Source organism: Barbus barbus (genome assembly GCF_936440315.1).
Source record: "Barbus barbus genome assembly, chromosome: 2".
NCBI classification, from domain to species: Eukaryota; Metazoa; Chordata; class Actinopteri; order Cypriniformes; family Cyprinidae; genus Barbus; species Barbus barbus.
Window position 1 is genome coordinate 34,940,988 of NC_136730.1, and position 20,960 is coordinate 34,961,947.

The window sequence follows — 20,960 nt, forward strand, 5'->3', positions numbered from 1 at the left end:
TGAAGAATGACCATGTTATCTCTGATCACAAACCTATATTGTTTAAAGGGGTCATTGGATGCCCATTTTACACAAGTTGATATGATTCTTTAGGTCTTAATGAAAAGTCTATAACATACTTTGGTTAAAATTTCTCAATGGTAGTGTAAAAAAACACCTTCTTTACCCTGTCAAAATCAGCTTTGTTTTTAGCACGCTGTTCTAGTTCATGTTGCTTTAAATGCTAGTGAGCTCTGCTGACTCTGCCCTCTCTTCCGTGGAGTGACGAGCAGACCATAGATGTGTAGATTCACCCCAAATACGTTGACGCGTCAGCCATCCCATTCACCATAATAATCAATGCATATTCAAAGATATACTGTTGTAGATGCGCAGTCAATACGCTCAAAGATTCGCAGACCGTTCCAAAAATGGAGGATGGCTTGCGTATCATGGCCCATAGAAACAGTCGATAATGAGGAATCTAGGTATATATATCTATAGAGCATACTAAACTTCAGCCGCGAAACTGTCTAACTAGCACATTATTAGGAAAGGTGATTTGCAAAGATTCATAAAAACCCTTATACTTACTACTTCTGTAGATAAAGCTGGATCACAAATGATTCTCGCGAACATAGACACATTTAGGCAGATCGGGATTGGCGCATTCCCTTAAAAACGAAAGTAACATTAGTCCTCTGCCTCTTCAGCGGCTCAGATGTCGGGAGTAAATGACGACTGCTATATTCATTATTACATCCAACAATAAAATGCCTCAATCGCTTAATTGAAGACACCTTGTCTTCCCCTGCACCAGAGGCACCATATGTGAGAATTTTCTTAATTAATTTAAAACTAAGATTGAGAGAATCTCAGAGGGATGATCCCACAAATGAGCTGTGACTTTTTAGGCCGTGTTACACAGACTGCAACTTTTAATCAATTTGAACCCATTACATTTCAGCAGCTGTGTGAAGTTTTAAGCAGTTTAAAACCTACTGGGTCAGCCATAGATATGGTTCCTCCATGGTTTTTAAAATAAAACTTTGAGATTATTGGACCTAGTATTCTTCAGATTGTAAACAACAGTTTAGATAAAGGTGTTTTCCCCAGCATGTTAAAACAGGCCTTTATAAAAATACAACCTAGATCCAACTGACTTGACTAATTTTAGACCCATCTTCCATTTTTATCAAATATCTTAGAAAAAATAGTGTTTAGTCAACTACATTTCTTTTTTTTTTCAAGAATGGAATAGATTTTTTTAGCTATTTTTTCATGCTTTTTTCTCTGACTTCCTTTCTCATCTTAATTCTGTACCCGCTCTAACTCACCCGCTATCAAACAGTCCTGCTTGTTTTTTATTTGTGTGGGTGTGTGTTCTCTGGCTTGGCAAGTTGACGTAGTTCTACAGAAAGAAAGACTACACGATGTACTGTGCCGCAATATTGGAAATATTTCTGTTTTACCTTGAACGCGAGCCAGTGGATATCACACAAGCAACGTGCAAGAGTTACGCCGGTGACTGTCTTAACATCAGTCAATTACAGAAAGTGAAAGTAAAAAAATCAGACAGAGCTTAAAGCTGCATTAACGGCACATATTCTCTCAGAGACAACGAGACAAATCTACTTCAACATATGCTGATAAGGGTATATAACTGTCTTAAATTATTCCCTTAATATTTCTCTTGTGGCCCGTATAGTGAAAAACATGAGAAGAAACGTATTTTGCATTAAACGGGTTGTTTTTGAAAATCGGTGCATGAAATAAAGCTGCTAATAAAAGTGCTACCTCCAGACCCGGAGATCGGCTGAATGGATTCATAAATGGTAAAACTCAGCTGTTTAACTCTTGGGGAGTTGTAAAATGAGCCTATTTCCAAAAAAAGTGGAGTGTTCCTTTTAATATTGACAATATTTGATGCTTTTGGCAATACCCCCAGATTGAATTTAGCAGCTTCTACAGTTAAAGATAAAACTTAGAGCACTCTTTTTTTTTCAATGTTTGAAAAATTTAGTTTTTGAATTGCATCTTAAAAATGTCTAATTATCGAATGGATTATTAATCAATCATAATAAGATTAAAATTAATTTAAGTATTTAAATAATTAAACCTTCTAGGCTGTTGATGTCTGGGCTTATTTGTTTACTTTTTTAAATTAAATGAGACTTTAAACGTTATGACTTCCTGCTCTGGCTATACTTCATAGTCATTTCGGAATAAATCCAAAAGTAAGTTGTGTTTAAAAAAAAAAAAAAAAAAGTGGAAATAGCAAAGGAGCTAATGAGTGATCCTCTGCTGCCATCTACTGGTTCTTAAAGGTAATTTCATGTAATGTTCATGTAAAATCAGTCTTTGTTTTCCATCAGGGGACAATTTATTTCATGTCATCTTCATGAATGAAATGCAAATCTTTAAAGTGAATTTTACTGCACAGCTATAGTGCGCACCTTTGTCACCTTTTTCACCCACGATGAGTTTGCATCCCTGAATTAAGTAAATGATTTCATAATGCATTGTTTGGAAATGACAATGAGATGTTTTATTTTCATTATGTTGTAAAAACATGCAATACTGAGGGGGCGTTGATGCTGATTCCTATGCAATGACGTTATCCAGTCATAACAGTGGCCGATTCCTGACAAGCCTTAAAGAACCCGCCCCTTAAAAACAACCTGTTTCTGAGAGAGGTTCAGAATGAAGGTTGCAAATAATAATTTTTCCACATTTATTTGTGTGTGTGAAAAACTTTGTAACATAAACCTTAAGTAACATTAAAATAATTAGAAAAAAAAGTCCATGTCATGACCCCTTTAAATTAGAATGACTAGTTGTAAAAACAACTCTTAATGATTTGTATTGAATAATACAGGGGTCGTCAACCTATGGCACGTGTGTCAACAGTGGTACGCAGAGGGATAATCGCTGGCACGCAAGCAATAGGGAAAAGTGCATAGGCTACTGACGAATATTTTGATGTAATAACTTCTTATAGTCACACAGCCTGTTAGGAGCTATAAATACTATTGAAGTGTGAGAATTAACTTGCGCTAGTCTACAGATGCGCGTGTGACCGTTGCACATATAGACGCTTCAGATCGAATCCTCAGCAGTCTAACAGCGCTCGTCAATGTCAAAATGACTGAGATGGCCAATCAAATCAAAGTAGGCAGGATTTACCATTCACAGATGCTGAGCGCGGAAGCGTCAGTTTAACGTTGAAAGAGAGCGAGGTAAGATGAAACTGCATATCATTTAATCTTGGCAAAATCAGTTTAGTCAACTGTTATACAATAGAAATGTTAAATGATCAACCGCTATATCCAGTGATGCAAACTAGAATTTTTTTTCTCAAATATGGCCATTTTGAGAGAGAGATGTGAGAATTGTCTGCATCTGTCTCTATCTACAAACAATGAAGCTGAGTTTAGTTACTTAAACATTTTACTCCCTCATTGCTGATAAATATAATGTAGTGATTCAGTATCAATTAATAAAAGTCGCGTGGCAGCACTGACAAGAAGTTTATGAGCTTCTGAATGTTACTTTTTGCACAGAGTGATCTCCGATCTCTGTGTGCGAGTGGTGCGTGTGTGTGCACGTGCAGCAATTAAAGCAGCGCATTAATATAGAGCGGTGATTAAACTGAACGATATTGGCGCAGTGGTTAACCAGAAAAAATCAAAATGGCACATCATGCCAAAAAGGTTGCCGACACCTAGGTGTTAGAAAGTGAGCAGCCAGTGTAGTGTCAAATTGTGACTGTGAGTATTCATATAATTTGGTTTATATTGTTTGGCCTCATCTTTTCTCAGGTGTTTCCCATCGTAGCCATCTCATCCGTGTGGAGGGCAGTCAGAAAGTCCAGTATCATGAGGATCCGAACACCAAGAGGCATAGTGTGACGCTGCCTTATGAGTCTCCACAGGTACCACAGAATTTAGCACACTGTTCACAAATTCTGATCTATTGGCTTTTTACTCTCGTTACATGAAACATCAGGATATTCATTTTGCAGCATCATTTTATACAAAAATATAGGCACTTTTTTTAAATTACAGTCTCTGAAATACTTGATTTCTTATATTAATTTAGTTTTTTTGCCAAATCAAAACAAATGTAAAGAAAATATTGGCTTACAAAATATTTTTCCTACAGTCTGTAAAAAGTTACTGAAATTAATTGTTAAAGGGGTCATCAGATGCAAAATTCACTTTACAAGTTGTTTGAACATAAATGTGTGTTGGAAGTGTGTGTACACATCCATCCTATAGTGATAGTGATATTTTTTATTTTTTTTTAAATCCCTATTTTAAAATCCCCTTTCTCAAATCAGGTTGTTCTGAGATTCCTGTCAGAATGGCATAATTCTGCTGGGGTCGACAATATAATTGGCCCGGTGGCCCGGACGTACTTTTAAAACCGTCAGGGCCACCAGATCGCTCCAACCACTAGCCCGGTGGGGCCAGTAAAAATAAAGTCTAATTTCACATTAATTACCTGTGGTTCTGTGTTTTGATTTCTGTTAAATCGTCTCGGTAACCACCGCTAACACGTTACGTGATCCCGACAGCCTTACAGATGCAGCGGGTTTATGCGCTCCGTCTGCACCGCCTTGCTCGCTCCCGCGGTCACGCTCGCAAACTGCACACTGCTGCTCAGCACCTAAGCTAGGCTACATGTTTCTGAAACTCCCATCACCCGGCCAAACGCCGGGTAAAAAAGAGAAGGCAAGGAAGAGAAAATAACCAGAGGAATTGAGGGAAAGCGAAAGGGAATACGAAAAGAAAAGGCAGAGAAAGTTTCAGCCCCAGTGGCGAGACCGCTGGAATTGGCTGGGCTTAGGGGTGTGCGATATGACGATTTTTGATCGTGGACGATAAAAATGTCTCCACCATCTGCTTTTGAATAAATATCGTAGTATCGTGCTACAGCACACATTGTCAAATACAGTTCTGGTGCCTCCGTCTCTATATACTGTACAACACGACATACAGCAGTAGAGTTACTATGACAGGACACTGCACTTATTCGCGATCGCAAAAGTACATTATTTGCACACAAGCCTTGCTGGTTAAATGTTTCATTCGCGCGCTGGTCTGACGTGTGCGTTTTCTGAGCGCATACACCTGAAGCACGCGCACTAAAAAGCCTGTCTAACAGCGCCTGATTACTCAACTAACTTATTTTTTGCGCTAATACTGTCAAAACACACAAGGTTTACATACAGACTCAGTTGGTTATGTCTAAAATGAAAGTAAATAGTTAAGAGAGAAACGGATGGGTGCCTGTTTATTAGATGCGTGCAGCTCTTAAAGGGACAGGACACTAAACATGCTGTCGACTGTCATTAAAGGGATAGTTCACCCTAAAATTTAATTTCTGTCATTATTTACTCACTCACATGTTGTCCCAAACCACTATTAATTTCTTGTGCTCAACCCAAAAGAAGATATTTTGAAGAATGAGGGTAACCAAACAGTTGCTGGTCTACATTGACTTTGATAGCAGGAAAGAAAAATCCTATGGAAGTCACTGAGGACCAGCAGCTGTTTGGTTTTCCACCTTCTTCAAAATAGCATTTATGTTCAGCAGAAGAAAGAAACTCATTCAGGTTTAAAACAACTTTTGAGTAAATGATGGTATAAAAATAAAACATTATGACAGAATTGACAGATGACAGAATATTTATTTTTGGGGGAACTATTCATTTAACGTTAACAAAACAACAAAACGCAAAGAGAAAAATCACTCACTATTCTTGACTGAAAAACTTTAATACAGTTGCTTTAGGAATCAGTCTATGTAGTGTTTTATTTTTATATTTGTTCATTCAATTTCATTGAATGCTCTGCTAAATACACCTATTGTACCTGAAAATAAAGCACTGTTTGTTTTATTTGTATATTATGTGTATATGTAATGTGTATCTTTTGTTCTTATTTTTTAATAAGAAAGATAGAATAATGACAAAGATTTTTATCTTCGCCCACTTTGGCCTAAATATCTGCCATGTCTTTTTTTTGTTTTTTGTTACCTTGAAAGGCTTTGTCTTTCTAGTTTGGCTGTAATGCTCAGACAACTTGTAAAACCAACATGACAAAGAATCGTGATAAAATCGTGAATCGTGATATTTCTAAAAAAAATCGTGATATGATATTTTTCCCATATCGCCCACCCCTAGCTGGGCTACGATCAAGAAAAAAAAGAGGTTTACTGTGAGCTCTGCAGATCAATGCCCACATATGCAGACAAGTAAGTTAGAGAAAAGTTAACGTGTATGAAACCTATGGTATGAACATAATATAATGAATTGCTGTGTGACTACGGAGAATGAATCCTATGCAATAGGTTTATTTGCACTTGTTTCATGTTTTTGCACAGTTTTGCTACACTTTGCACTAAACCTACCTTAAAAAAAATAAATGTTATTCATGTTGTTCAAGCAAACTGTTCTTTTTCGTGATTATTGGGATCAATACCCGACGCGTTGACCTGGGCCAGTGAACTTCAAAAGACACTGGCCCGGAGGGCCAGTGGCAAATTTCCCTTATTGTCTACCCCTGTTCTGTACAGACTGCTCCCACGATAGTTGATTGACGAGACGGTCTTACCTTAGACCCGCCCTGAGTGAGCTGTCATTAGTCCGCCATTGTGTCAACTCCGGTGCAGGGCAAGACAAGAACGTCTCCAATTAAGCGATTGAGGTGTTTTGTTGTTGGATGTAATAATGAATATAGCAGTTGTAATTCACTCCCGACATCTGAGCTGCTGAAGATGCAGGGGATTAACGTTACTTTCATTTTGAAGGGAATGCGCCGATCCTGATCTGCCTAAATACATTTATGTTTGCATGAATCATTCGTAAAAAAGCTTCATCTACAGAAGTGAGTATAACGGATTTTTTATGAATCTTTGCAAATCGCCTTTCCTAATAACGTGCTATTTAGCCATTTCCTAACCGTACTGCTGCTCATCACCCATGGAAGAGAGGGGCGCAGGGTCAGCAGAGCTCATTAGCATTTAAAGCAACATGGACTAGAATGGCTTGCTAAAAACAGAGCTGATTTTGACATGGTAAAAAAGGGGGGTTTTACACTACCATTGTGAATTTAATCAAAGTATTTTATAGACTGTTCATTAAGACCCTAGAGAATCATATCAACTTGTGTAAAATGGGCATCCAATGACCCCTTTAAATGAAAGAGAAAAAATAAAACCTTAGTTTCATTGCTTGACATGGAACTAAAAACTGGTTTCCACTATTTGTCAAATTTGTCAGAATTCCCGAAGATATTATATTTGATTCTGTACAGGTAGGTAGACGCGAGTCCCGTTAGTCGATCAGATAAGAGACGGTCTCAAAAACAGGATATTTTTTTTAGCTGCAATCATACCATAATCAACAGAAATACCTAATATCGGTTCCCTGAGATAAGGGAATGAGCGTTGTGTCTGAGATGCTTATGTGAAGCCTGATTTGTTTTCATTTGTGTAGCTACACAAACAAATGGCACTTTACCCACCAAAAATGGTGGAGCTGACTGCTATATATAGTGGTAAGTTGCACTGAGTGGGAAGGGAGCTAAGTGGGGGAATGGAGAGTTAGTACAAGACTTTTTTTGAGGGCAGTCTGGCCTTGGCGGGACCTGACCATCTCCTCTTCCTCTTTGCTTTGAGATCAGGATGGCTTCTACAGCTCAGGGTCCCATGTCACTATGGGGCAGGGTCCTTGGTGCTTAGGAAATGGGTAGCTTTGAGCACTGTTGGAGCCGAGGTTCAGACTTGGACTGAGGCTGGGGCTTCACAGGCTGCTGGGATTATGGCGATTTTTCTGATGATTTGAACCAGCTGCTGAGCTAGAACACTTTGGCAGGTAGGAACGCATAGCCTGCGACGACTTCTGCGCCGCCATGCTCAGCAAAACCACCAATGGCAGTGGAGAATAAACCTGTGGGGGGGAACATGGGAGTCTACCTTGCCGGTTGCCTGAGCAGTGGCCTTCGTAGTGTACAGAGCCAGGTCAGTTATTGTGCACAGCTCCTTAAAGGCATTAAAACTTGGGCCAGACTCATCAATTGTGTAGCACGTAGCACCACCATCATATGAAACTCTTAAGGTGAAGGTATACTTCGTTTTTGTACGCTAGCATATGCGTACAGCCGAACGCGCAGCCTTTCAAAGTATACTCCATTTGAAGTTGTACGCGAACGCAGGCATTCGACACATGCTCACTAGAAAGCTTCATTCATGTTCAGTGCCTGCTCTATTTTTCCCCGTTAAGTCATGACTGATAACAAATATTTTTGAACTCTTTTCAACCAAAGCTGAGCTGTTTCATACCCTCTCGCTCACAAGCGCTCATGTGAGCGTCTGCTATTGCAGTCTCCGCTGTTTTGTTGTCGTCCGTCTCTTAAGTTTAGTTTTTTAATGTGAAACAACGACCAGGGACAGTGTTGCCACCATGTGGGAAAACCCGATTACTGCAAAATAACTTAAGTGCGCATGTGTGACCTGAGCGTACAAAGTATGCGCAGTTACAAAAATCGAGTGGTGCGCGTACAGTTCTGATGAGGCAATTCGTGTCACGTGCACTGCGTGCACTGTCCCTCGCATAAGCGTAAATAGTGAAGTATACTTTGGCCATTAGCCAGCCATTGAATAAGCCCTGCCCAATAGAGCGGAGGTGGTCTTGCAGGGCTTGGATGGATGCACCACATGGGCGTTCAATCCCAGTGTTAATGGAGGGCAGAGATGTACATCACCCACCTCTTCCAACTTGCCATAACCATTCTCTTCAGTGAGGTGTGGGTGGCAGAAGTGGAGGAATGAAAGTGCGCCAAGTAGGGGGCACGTCACGTCCTGGTTTGTTCATTGTGAACTTCTGGGAAGAACGGAGTTGGCCTCTGGCGGGAGATTCATTGACAGCGTCCTGGCAGGTTCCACTCATCTAAGTGGCTGCGGGCGGACGGGCTGGAGCCAACCAGTCCAACCTCAGGATGCGAATCAGCTTGCTGGCTTGTGTTGAGTCTTTGGGAGAAAGGGTGCCAAGATCGTCTCTGGAACACGCCTACTCTTATGCATCTGAAGTTGTTAGCACTGAAAGTGTACGTCCCACTCTCCCTGCAAATCGTCATCCAAAGCCACGCCTCCTGAACGCATACGTGCACACAGACCAGACGACCAGAGACAACATTACTACAATACATCATGTCATTCACTGGTGAGAGAACTTTCTAGTACAGTTAGTAACAGTGCTACTATACCAGGAAGGAAGGTCAGGTTGTTGATGTTTGCCTGCCATTCACGCTCTGTCTGCATAGTGTATGTGAACAAACTGATGACGTGTCCTGTCTGCTCGAACAAGGTGTGCAGAGGTATGCAAATATATATGTGGAGAGGCAGGTGGGAAAGCCTCTCATTATGTTCGGAAATTAACACTTTGATTGGACGAACATTTCTTGGTCCTACGCCATCCACAGAATATATAAATACATGTAAGTACATTTTAGACCACTTAACTTAAGCCTCGTTCAGACTGTCAGCCCAAATCCGATTGAAATCTGATCATATTTAGATAGTCTGAACGGCAACGAACTACATGAAATCTGATTTGTGCAAATCCGTTTCGAGCTACATTCGTATGTGGTTTGGAATTCTATTCAAATCGCATTTCTGGAAATTTGTTTCAGTCTGACCGGTCAGATCGGATTTAGCATAGCTTTTTCACGTCCTCACACCACGTAAAACGTAAACATGTCAGACGTTTTTGGAGAAAACATGCTAAACAACTTTGCAGAAATAAGCCTGTGTCGTTGCGAAGTGCAAGTCAAGCAGAAAAACACATTATACTACTAGTACACATACCTCTTTGAGTTTTGAAAGTAGTGGAGATGGCAGCACGGAATAAAGCCGCACATTTCAGCTTCCTGCGTTTCTGTCGCTGCCTCATAAGACGTTGATGGGCTTGCACTTGCTCTCGCTCTGGTCGATGCTTGCGTTCTTCTGGGAGAAATGCCCATATAAGGAGTTCCACCCTCGTTTACGTCATGAAGAGCCAAGATTGAAAAAACTCTCAAACTTGTACGAACCCGGAAGTAAGATTTTTGGCACAGAAATACTGTTATACATCCAAATTGTTTTTTGAAACTTTGTCCATGCTTAGCATGAGAATCCAGCTCTTTAACAGTGTAAACAACTCTGAATACATGAAACAGCATCGTACCCCCCCTTTAAACAACTTATAAACAACATATTTATAAGCAGCATATTCCTTAACCCTAACACTTGACAATAGATCCAATATATTGATCCACATTTCTTCTAATTTCTGTTTACTTGAATACCATTCCTTATAGCACCTTTTGTTTCTTTATAAGCATGTCAAAAATGAAGCAGTCCTGCAAAACTGTATTGACATATCTGAACGGTACCAATATTAATTTCCCGAAGTATCGATACACCGATACTAGCCGAGCTGTCACTTTCACTTCTCTCCAAAGGCGCGTGGACAAGCACCACACGTGACCGCACTCGTCTCCTTCGCTCTGGTTAAATAGCAAAAGTGAAGTGAATAGAAAGATGACTGCTCTGGTTGTTAAAGAACACAGCAGGAGCGCTATCTGTAGGGATCTATGATCTCCGCGATCCAGAGAACGCGCACGGAATCGCGGAATCCAGTCATAAAAACTGAATTTACAGTTTAACGCGGAATGTCACGGAATTTGTCAAAGGTTGGATTAATTAATCAAAAGTAGGTCATTACGCTTAAATCAAATCACGATATGGACTAGTATCTGTAAATATTAAGCTGCAAAAGTCGATTTAAATATGAATCCTGCATGTTCTGCGCGTCTCTGTGTGAATGTGCTCTCAATGAGGACATAAATACATCAACAATATCTCCAGAACTGATCTGAAAGGCACTTTACGAGCATTTTACCATTTACTTTGAGTAAAACTAGCATCATATCATACACACACAGAACTTTAAAAGTATTCATGGTAACCCGTCAAAATAAAAGTTCGGTTTAACTTAGCCTATTAAAGACTGTGTGCCAGAAATAGGCTATATTACTATTATATAGTAGAATGTACATAATACTACTACTTACTGCTACTGTTAATTTTTTTTTTTAAGAAATAATCACAAAATATTAAAATTTTATAGTAAATCCCCTTCATTTGCCAAAAATGTAAATGTTTAATTTTCATTAATTCAAATATAAATTAAAATTGTTTTATGCCTTCATCTGATATCCAGTAAAATTTAAATACACAACACAGAATTTCTGAGGGGGAAAACACATTTCATAAGGCTACTGTAAGAATAAATAAAAATTGTTTGTATGCATTCAAATAATAGACATGCTAAAACACAGAATTTGGTAACAATAAAACATAAGGTGAGGAAAAAATAAAACATTTCATAAGGCCCTAAACGTGTCATTTTTGTTACACTTTTAATAAATTAAATGTTAAATTGTATAATTTTCATGATTTTAATGAATTAGACATGCTTTTAGATTAATAGCATTTAATTTGACCATTAAAAAAAAAAAAAGAGTCCAGAAAAATTCAAACGGAAAAAAACGGAATCCAGAAAAATTAAAATGGAAAAAATTGTATGTAGAAAAAAAATTAAACTGAATTTGGGGAAAAATAAAACGGATTTCATAGGGCCCTATATCTGGAAATATTTTGGTTATGAAGCAAATGAGAATATCAACAAATAGAACTTTGGATTTTAATTAGTACATGTATTAGTAAACGTTAGTTTCAATTAACATTTAACTAAGATTAATAAAAGATTAATAAATAAATCAACAAATGCATGTTCATGTAAAATATACCGCATGTTCTCGACTTGTTACATTTATCTTTAAATTAAAAAAATTACCCCCTTAATATTGTGGCAGTTTTTTTCACCGTGGTATCGAAAATGGTATCGAATATCGATGTTTTTCAAGGTATCGTATCGAAGTTAGAAATTCCAGTATCGTGACAACACTAGTAATGACAGCTTCCCTTGGATTTTTGTAGGGATATGGGGAATAGGGTCTAACATGCATGTTGTTGGTTTAGATAATTTTACCAATTTATACAATTCTTCCTTTCCTATAGAAGAAAATGAGTGGAATTGTTTGTCTGATACTGATACTGTTTGTCTGATACTGTGGCTGACGGCTGCATGGTTACAATTTTATCTCTAATAGTATCGATCTTGGAAGTAAAGTAGTTCATAAAATCATTACTACTATGCTGTTGGGAAATGTATGCACCTGCTGATGTAATTTTTTGTTAACTTAGCCACTGTATTCAATAAATATTTGGGGTTGTGTTTTTTTTTTTAAAGTAATCAGATCTAGCAGTTTTTAAGGCTTTTCTGTAAGAGAAAGTACTTTCCCACCATGCAACACAAAATACCTCTAGTTTTGTTTTTCTCCAGCTGTGCTCCATTTTCCGGGCTGCTCTCTTTAGGGTGCGAGTGTGCTCCTTATTAAACTGTAGCAACACATCCCCCTTTAAATTTTAAATGTGGCTCATGTTTATAAAAGTAATCTTGGGGGGTAGACTCGTTTATAATAATGTAATCATCTGGTTTTAGCCAGGTTTCTGTCAAACAGAGCACATCTAGTTCTTGATCAGTGGACTTATTATCATATGATCAGTGATCATATTATTTACAAAAAGCGTAAGAAAGCAAATAGTAGAAAGCGATCTACTATTCAATGAGCCAAGCTTTATTTTTTATTTATCTGTATTACATCTGTTTTTTATTTGTTGAACATGAATTAGATTGTTACCCTTAAATTGGTTTGGACGGCTTTTTTGTATTTGCTAGTTCGAGGAACAGACACAGTTTCTATAGTGTGATATCTAGGTGAAAGAGTCTCTGTGTGCTGAGAATTAACTGATTTCTTTGACATGAGGCGGGTAGCAGATGGTCGGTTTTGCCAGTCTGTCTGCTTCCTGACCTGGGCCAAAGACTATGTGCCATATTTCTAGAGTGAAGATTGGCACCACCATCTCTTTTCAACATATCAGGTCTGCCCCAAAAACTCCAATTGTCTATGAAACCTGTTATTCTGCGGGCACCACTTAGACATCCAGCCATTGAGTGACGACACTCTGCCTCTTCACCACGGTAAACAGGGAGAGGCCAGAGCATATAACCGTGTCTGACATCATACTTGCAAGTTCATATACCTCTTTAAAGTTATTTTTTATTTATCTCCAACTGGTGAAGTCGAATTAGTGCCGACATGAATGACAATCTTACTGAATTTGTTTAGCCTTAGTCAGCATTTTAAATTTGCCAAGATGTCAGGCACTCTGGCTCCTGGTAAACATTGGACTATGGTGGCTGGTGTCTCTTTTCACGTTTCGTACAATAGAATTGCCAATAACTAAAGCACTTTCATCAGGGATCTCAGTCACTGAGTGGGAAAAACCTGTTTAATGTTTTGATCGGAACGGAAGAGTGGTGTTTTGTCCCATGACTATGTCGCCTCACAGTCACCCTGCTGAGAGGGCTCTGTAACCGGAATTATAACAATAACCGTAACCAAACAATGTACATGATTCGCTAAGCTAGTCCAAAGGCGTCTCTAGGGTCCTCAATTAAAGTTTGGATGTCTGTCTCTAGTTCTGAGATCTTCTGTCAGCATAACTATTTCCCTGCATTTAACATGTGGATCCCTCACTGCTGACAGAGACCGATACGCTGAACATGTGGCAGGCGGTGCAGGTGACAATGCAAGGAGAAACCTATTACTCACCATGATTGTTGAGTAATTCCAACTCACCACAGTTGTTTGATGGAAAAGAAACGGAGCGAGACAGAGAAATAAGAAGCTGTAGAAAACATGAATGGAGATGAGATTGACAAGCTAACGCAATGCTAACGCACGGCCCTAGTGGTTTAAAATAAAAGATTAAAGGTGAAAGATGCCAAATTAGTTTGGTAGATAAAATCAAAAATATGGTGAAAATTAAATGATACTTTAAACAACAGTAAGAGAGAATTCCAACAGAAAAAAACAAAGCTACATAGAGCTACAAATGCAAACCACTCAGCAGCATGGCAGACAGGAATAGGAAGCGATCTCAGTTTATGCAGTTATAAAAAACGTCTCTTATAATCAGTAGGGATGGGTATTGTTTACATCTTATTGATGCCGATATTGATACTTTTATCGATACTATTTGGTGCAAAAAGATATGATGTGAAAAGTTGTTGAAAATTTCAAGTTATTTTATTACTGCTGAAATAGGGCTGGGCGATATATCGCATGCGATTGTCATGTGCGTCCGTCACCTGCTTTCAAATGGAGCGGCATTTAATACACAGAGCCGTAGTTCACTGACAAGTAGCTTGCTGTGCGAGATGCGCATAATAATCTCGTTCGATATATAGCACAGCCCTATGCTGAACTTTAGCAACTGTATTAAAGTTATTCAGTCAAGAGCAGCGAGTTATTTTTCTCTTTGTGCTTTATTTTATTAACATTAAAGGAATAGTTCACCCAAAAATAGGGTTGGGTACCGAACTCGGATCTTTTAAGGGTACGGACTGAATTGCGTCGACATACATATACATACATACAAACAAACACACATATATATGTGTGTGTGTATATACATATATATGTGTGTGTGTATATATATATATATATATATATATATATATGTATGTGTATGTGTATGTATGTGTATATATATATATATATATATATATATATATATATATATATATATATATATATATATATATATATGTGTATGTATCTACACTCACCTAAAGGATTATTAGGAACACCATACTAATACTGTGTTTGACCCCCTTTCGCCTTCAGAACTGCCTTAATTCTATGTTTTCAGAACGTAGAATTAAGGCAGTTCAACTGATTCAACAAGGTGCTGAAAGCATTCTTTAGAAATGTTGGCCCATATTGATAGGATAGCATTTTGCAGTTGATGGAGATTTGTGGGATGCACATCCAGGGCACGAAGCTCCCGTTCCACCACATCCCAAAGATGCTATATTGGGTTGAGATCTGGTGACTGTGGGGGCCATTTTAGTACAGTGAACTTATTGTCATGTTCAAGAAACCAATTTGAAATGATTCGAGCTTTGTGACATGGTGCATTATCCTGCTGGAAGTAGCCATCAGAGGATGGGTACATGGTGGTCATAAAGGGATGGACATGGTCAGAAACAATGCTCAGGTAGGCCGTGGCATTTAAACGATGCCCAATTGGCACTAAGGGGCCTAAAGTGTGCCAAGAAAACATCCCCCACACCATTACACCACCACCACCAGCCTGCACAGTGGTAACAAGGCATGATGGATCCATGTTCTCATTCTGTTTACGCCAAATTCTGACTCTACCATCTGAATGTCTCAACAGAAATCGAGACTCATCAGACCAGGCAACATTTTTCCAGTCTTCAACCGTCCAATTTTGGTGAGCTCGTGCAAATTGTAGCCTCTTTTTCCTATTTGTAGTGGAGATGAGTGGTACCCGGTGGGGTCTTCTGCTGTTGTAGCCCATCCGCCTCAAGGTTGTGCGTGTTGTGGCTTCACAAATGCTTTGCTGCATACCTCGGTTGTAACGAGTGGTTATTTCAGTCAAAGTTGCTCTTCTATCAGCTTGAATCAGTCGGCCCATTCTCCTGACCTCTAGCATCAACAAGGCATTTTCGCCCACAGGACTGCCGCATACTGGATGTTTTTCCCTTTTCACACCATTCTTTGTAAACCCTAGAAATGGTTGTGCGTGAAAATCCCAGTAACTGAGCAGATTGTGAAATACTCAGACCGGCCCGTCTGGCACCAACAACCATGCCACGCTCAAAATTGCTTAAATCACCTTTCTTTCCCATTCTGACATTCAGTTTGGAGTTCAGGAGATTGTCTTGACCAGGACCACACCCCTAAATGCATTGAAGAAACTGCCATGTGATTGGTTGATTAGATAATTGCATTAATGAGAAATTGAAAAGGTGTTCCTAATAATCCTGTAGGTGAGTGTGTGTGTATGTATATGTATGTGTGTGTGTGTGTGTATTGTAGTAATCTTTAGAACCATTGTTCTAATTTTAGCTTTTAGGGAATCACTCTTAAGATTTGAACTTTATATGATTAATTGAGATTAATCAGAATGTCCAATTTATACCTTGTTAACGATACCTTATTAACGACTTGTCCAGCAAGCATTAAAATCAGCACGTTATTTCTTAACAATTTTGTTTATCTTATTCGCGGCCTTATAAGAGCTGTACGCATCTGTTTTTCTCTCAACTGTTTACTTTTACTTAAGACATAACTAATTGTGACATGACTAATAACTAAGACATAACTAATACGGACAGTATTAGCGCAATCAGACAATAAGTAATCAGGTGCTGTTTGACCAGCCTTTTAGTGTAGACACACTTCAGGTGTACGTGCTCTGAATAAGCAGATTGTCAGAACAGCACGCGAATGAAATGTTTAACCGGCAAGGCTTTAAAGCACACACAAATATTGTACTTTTGTGCTTGCGAATAAGTGCAGTGTCTCATGAGTGTAACTCTACCCGCTGAATTAACATTTGATGTGAATGTGTCTCGCCAGTTGCATTTGGAGCTGGAGCCAGGAGACAGTACAGCGCATGGCTTGAGGTAGAATAGATGTTTTGTTAATAAATGTTTCATTATATTACTAGTTTTGCCTCCTTTGTTCACTATTACACAACTGCATATATTGCATCTGACACCTAGTGTCGCTTAGTTTTGTAACGTGAGCCCACACTTTCGAACGTTTCACTCTTGCTGCCAGGACTGATTGCAACGCAAACAAACAAACACTGCACATGCGCATGGATATCACACACGTCGAGCAAATGTCGGCCACATCATTCAGTGACGGAAAATGACAAGCAGCAGCTTCAAATTCGTGATTAACATTGAAGTATATGGAGATAAAACAACGCAAGTATCGATAACAGTATCGTTTGTCCTGAAGCTTATTGGTAGTCCGGTATTGACCTAATTACTTACGGTTATAGAGATGGAATAATTTATGTGTTGATTGAGAACCTAACAGCCAATGGAAGGGGGGTGGGGAGTAAGACAACGCACGTATGTCATCCCTAATAATCAGTGATTCAGATTTTTAATTCATGGAGATGTTCATTTTGAAAGCTTCAGTGACATCAACAAGATTGTTTGGTACACAAAACAAGTGTACTCCATCTGTTGCTCACTAGCGCCCCTTAAATACTTATTTCTGACTGGTCAATGAGTATTTCACTGTAGCCAAGGGCCTTGTACCAATGCCAATTAATGTCTCTTGTATGAAGTTTCTTAATGCAAGTTTAAATAGCTCACTGGTGGTGAGCTGATCCTTAATAAAAAATTCCCTGGGGGACTATTATATTTAATGTACATAGAGTGATAAACCTTTTGACACATGCCTAGGAGCTCATGGTTCCCTAGTTAAAGAAAAACTTTTCTCAAAAGAAAAATGAACTGAGCTAGATGGCCAACATGTTACATAGTAGCTGAATGTATTCGCTAACAGGTCTATTGGAAAAGTGACTTTTCAGTAACTTCATTGTTTGTATTTTGTCTCTGTCCATATAGCTGGGTTCAGTGGTAACCACCATACTACTGAACTTTCTGTGCAACAGCAGCTGTATGGGTGGGATGAATAGGAGGCCAATTCTCACCATACTGACCCTGGAGACATTTGAGTGAGTCCCTCTCTTTTCTGTCCTTCGGGTGTTGTATACGTTTCTGTCAGTAATGGAGATCAGGGGCCATATTCAGAAAACGTCTAAAAGTAGCTTCTAACTTGCCTTGGACCAAATCACAAACAATACTAAAATAGCTTTTGCTAGAAATCCATTTTGGAATGAAAACCTTTTAGAAACATTTCATGAAAATGTCCCTTTAATATAACTATGTCCTTGGGCAAGAAGTAACGGCTATTCTTTCGTGCAGTTTGCACAACATCTCACTATCAGCCATGTTATTCTAGTCTGTTAATAAAAGGTTGCATCTATGCATATCCACTTATTGTTTATGAGATGCAGACATGTAAGAGGCTGACAGTTAGCTGAACATATACTTAGTTAGACTACATTTTAAAAAAGATTTTGCAACCATTTTATTTAAAAATATATATATATATTTGAATATGGCAACATTATTTTAAAATCTTTATTTGAATAGGGCAACATTTTAATTTTTTTCTTTATTTGAATATGGCAACATGATATTGTTGTTCAATATTTCTGTGATTAAATCACTAACAGAGACTCATAACCTATATGCTAATCACTATGGGCATAGTATGCTTGTTGACATCATCCATAGCAACGAGGTCAACCCCGTCCTTTCTCTTAGCTTAGGGATGCACGATGATTTGAAATTAAACTGCTATCGCGATTAGGCGAGATTTTTGTTTTTTATGTGCAGCTTGTCAGTGGAGCATGGTTCTGTAATCAGTAGTAGATACTGCTCCATCTGAAGGCCAGAGGGTGCTCTCGTGCTGAGACTCCAAATATGCCCTGCAGAAGAAAGGTAATGCATATCGTTCCAGGAAATCCCTATAGCTGTAGCTGAATTGATTCAACATGACTAATAAACACAATTCCAACAATATATGGTTTATCTGAGTTCTTATTTTAATTTTCACTATAATAAAGTATATTTATAATGCAATGCTAATCGACACAGCCTTTATCACTGCATAGAATACTATGAAATACGTTGCGTGCCTTATTCTATGTAAGAAGCCACATCATCTCACAGAAGGATTTTATTTCAAACACTCAACTGACGTTATGAAGTGAGATTGGAGTAGAAACATTATTAAATGTTGTCTTTTGTTGGACAAGAGATTCATAAATGCTTCTCATGTTTAGAAAGATGTTGCATGTTGCTTTTTCAAATGCATGTAATAAGCAACTCAAATTAGCCATGCTTTCTGATGGAGCAGCATTTATTACTGATCACAGAGCCATACTTCACTGACAAGCTGCACATAACAGCATAACCGCAAACAGATTTCATAATCTAATTAAACCAGACAATTTAATGGCAATTGTTACCTTATTTTAAATAATCGTTCAGCCCTACTTTTAGCTTAACATTTCTCCCTATTTTTAACTAAAATTTGGTCTCAGCATCTTTGTAAAGAGGTTTAAAGAGGAAACTCTTACATAAGAACTTTTACTGATAATTAGTAGAACTCTTAAGGGTTGACCATTTGGTTGTGTTTTACATTCACAGTGGACAGGTTCTTGGTCGCCGATGTTTTGAAGTTCGAGTGTGTGCGTGTCCAGGCCGTGACCGCAAAACAGAGGAAGACAATCTGAAAAAGATTACTGGGGAGACGGTTACTGGAACAAAGAGAAGTAAACAAAATTAAATGAGAAAATAAGACTGATAACTGCCTCAAATTAATGTCTAGCCCTTTAAGTAATATGCTTTTTAACCTTTTTTTTTTTTTTTTTTTTTTTTTTTTTTTTTTTTTTTTTTACACAAATTATACCAGAGCGTCAAATTTCGGATCAGTCAAAAGAGGCACACCCTGCAGGTGTTCCTGAATCCACTGATGAGATTTACGTTCTTCATGTATGTAACACTGGAATATTTATAAATCACTTTTGCTTCATAAAAAGACTATTTCATGCAAATAACTTTTGATTCTTCAGAAGTTCTTTTTTTACTTTTTTTCCAGATACGTGGGAAGGAGCGTTTTGAAATGTTACGAACTATAAACGCCAGTTTGGAGCTTATGCACATGATGCCTGTTGCTGACCAAGAAAAGTACAGGCAAAAACGGTACGACTCCTGGCAGACTTTTTTTAACACTGGTTAATATTTTCTATATATTTTTTAAAATACCAAATAAAATGTTTTTAATTTTAACTTGATCTCTCCTGTAGAAATGCCTTAAAACTTGATCAAGCCAGTCTGCAGCCGAAGAGTGGAAAAAAACCTCTTCTATAAGATTTAGACTAAAACATCTTTTCATTTTGTTACTTTTTCTGTATACAAAAATCAGAAGTCTACTTCTAGATTTTCTGAAGATGGAAGTGTAACCTTTGAGTTCAAGCTGTTGTATACATCCAACCAAAATGTCTTATACTCGGAATTAGTTTTTTGCATGTCAGTACTTTTATATTTTCTTATTGTTGAAATAAATGTTTTGTAATGTAACTTTTCTCTCTTAATTTGTCAATACTTATGATCATACAGTCTTGTGCACTGGTTACACTTATACCTTGTTTAACCAATTTTTGCATGTTATTCTCAATTTTTGCATCTTCAAAATAATATAAATGATCTGTGGGTTATTTTGAGCTGAAACTTCACTGACACATTCTAGGGACTTCTGAGACTCATATTACATATAGTATAAGATGGTATAATAGGTGCCCTTTAAGTAGGTAACGTGTCAAATTGATGCCAAGTAAACGTGATTTATAAGAAAACAGAACTCAGCAGACCAGACAACTGAGTTCATGCCATGTCGTAATTACCGTAATTTTGAGATGACAATACGTGATGATGTACTCAAAGCTGTCCATGTTCTCAGACTCAGAATTATGCGTTTCTTAGCTTGATTATGCGACATAGCTTGTCTGAAGTTTAAAATCATTGGTGTACCCGTAAGCCAATACCATAACGTTTGGTTATGACATATGGCTCAGCCGCCTCGAACTTCCACAGTAAACACAGGTATGCGGCGAAAACAAAACCATTGAGCGAAATACCGGAGTGAAGATGGCTGTGAACGACTTTTGCAGATTATGTCAAGTAAATCTACGCATCCACTGTACAATTAGTCCATCTAAACAAATATTTGACAGTACGCAGTGCAGTGCAGCACACAGACCGAGTTTTGCTGCCTCCCTAACCTGATCGTCCACGAGGACAACCAAGGGGGACACAATCACAATTATCGCCTTGCCAG

At 38.3% G+C, this 20,960-nt stretch overlaps 1 protein-coding gene across 2 annotated transcripts in view; it reads left to right on the forward strand.

The window, feature by feature from the left end:
* The window catches only part of LOC306885170 (cellular tumor antigen p53-like), a 41,279-nt gene extending 20,940 nt beyond the window's left edge, over positions 1-20,339 (forward strand). Inside the window, exons 6-11 of one of the 2 annotated variants that reach the window (XM_079441529.1) lie at positions 3,801-3,913; positions 17,618-17,727; positions 19,271-19,395; positions 19,536-19,615; positions 19,722-19,825; positions 19,930-20,339. In XM_079441529.1, coding sequence (XP_079297655.1) covers positions 3,801-3,913; positions 17,618-17,727; positions 19,271-19,395; positions 19,536-19,615; positions 19,722-19,825; positions 19,930-19,993 — 596 coding nt within the window. In that variant the 3' untranslated portion in view covers positions 19,994-20,339. The remainder of the gene's footprint in view (positions 1-3,800; positions 3,914-17,617; positions 17,728-19,270; positions 19,396-19,535; positions 19,616-19,721; positions 19,826-19,929) is intronic. The other variant, XM_079441530.1, reaches the window with a different exon arrangement.
* The last annotated feature ends 621 nt before the right edge of the window (positions 20,340-20,960 follow it).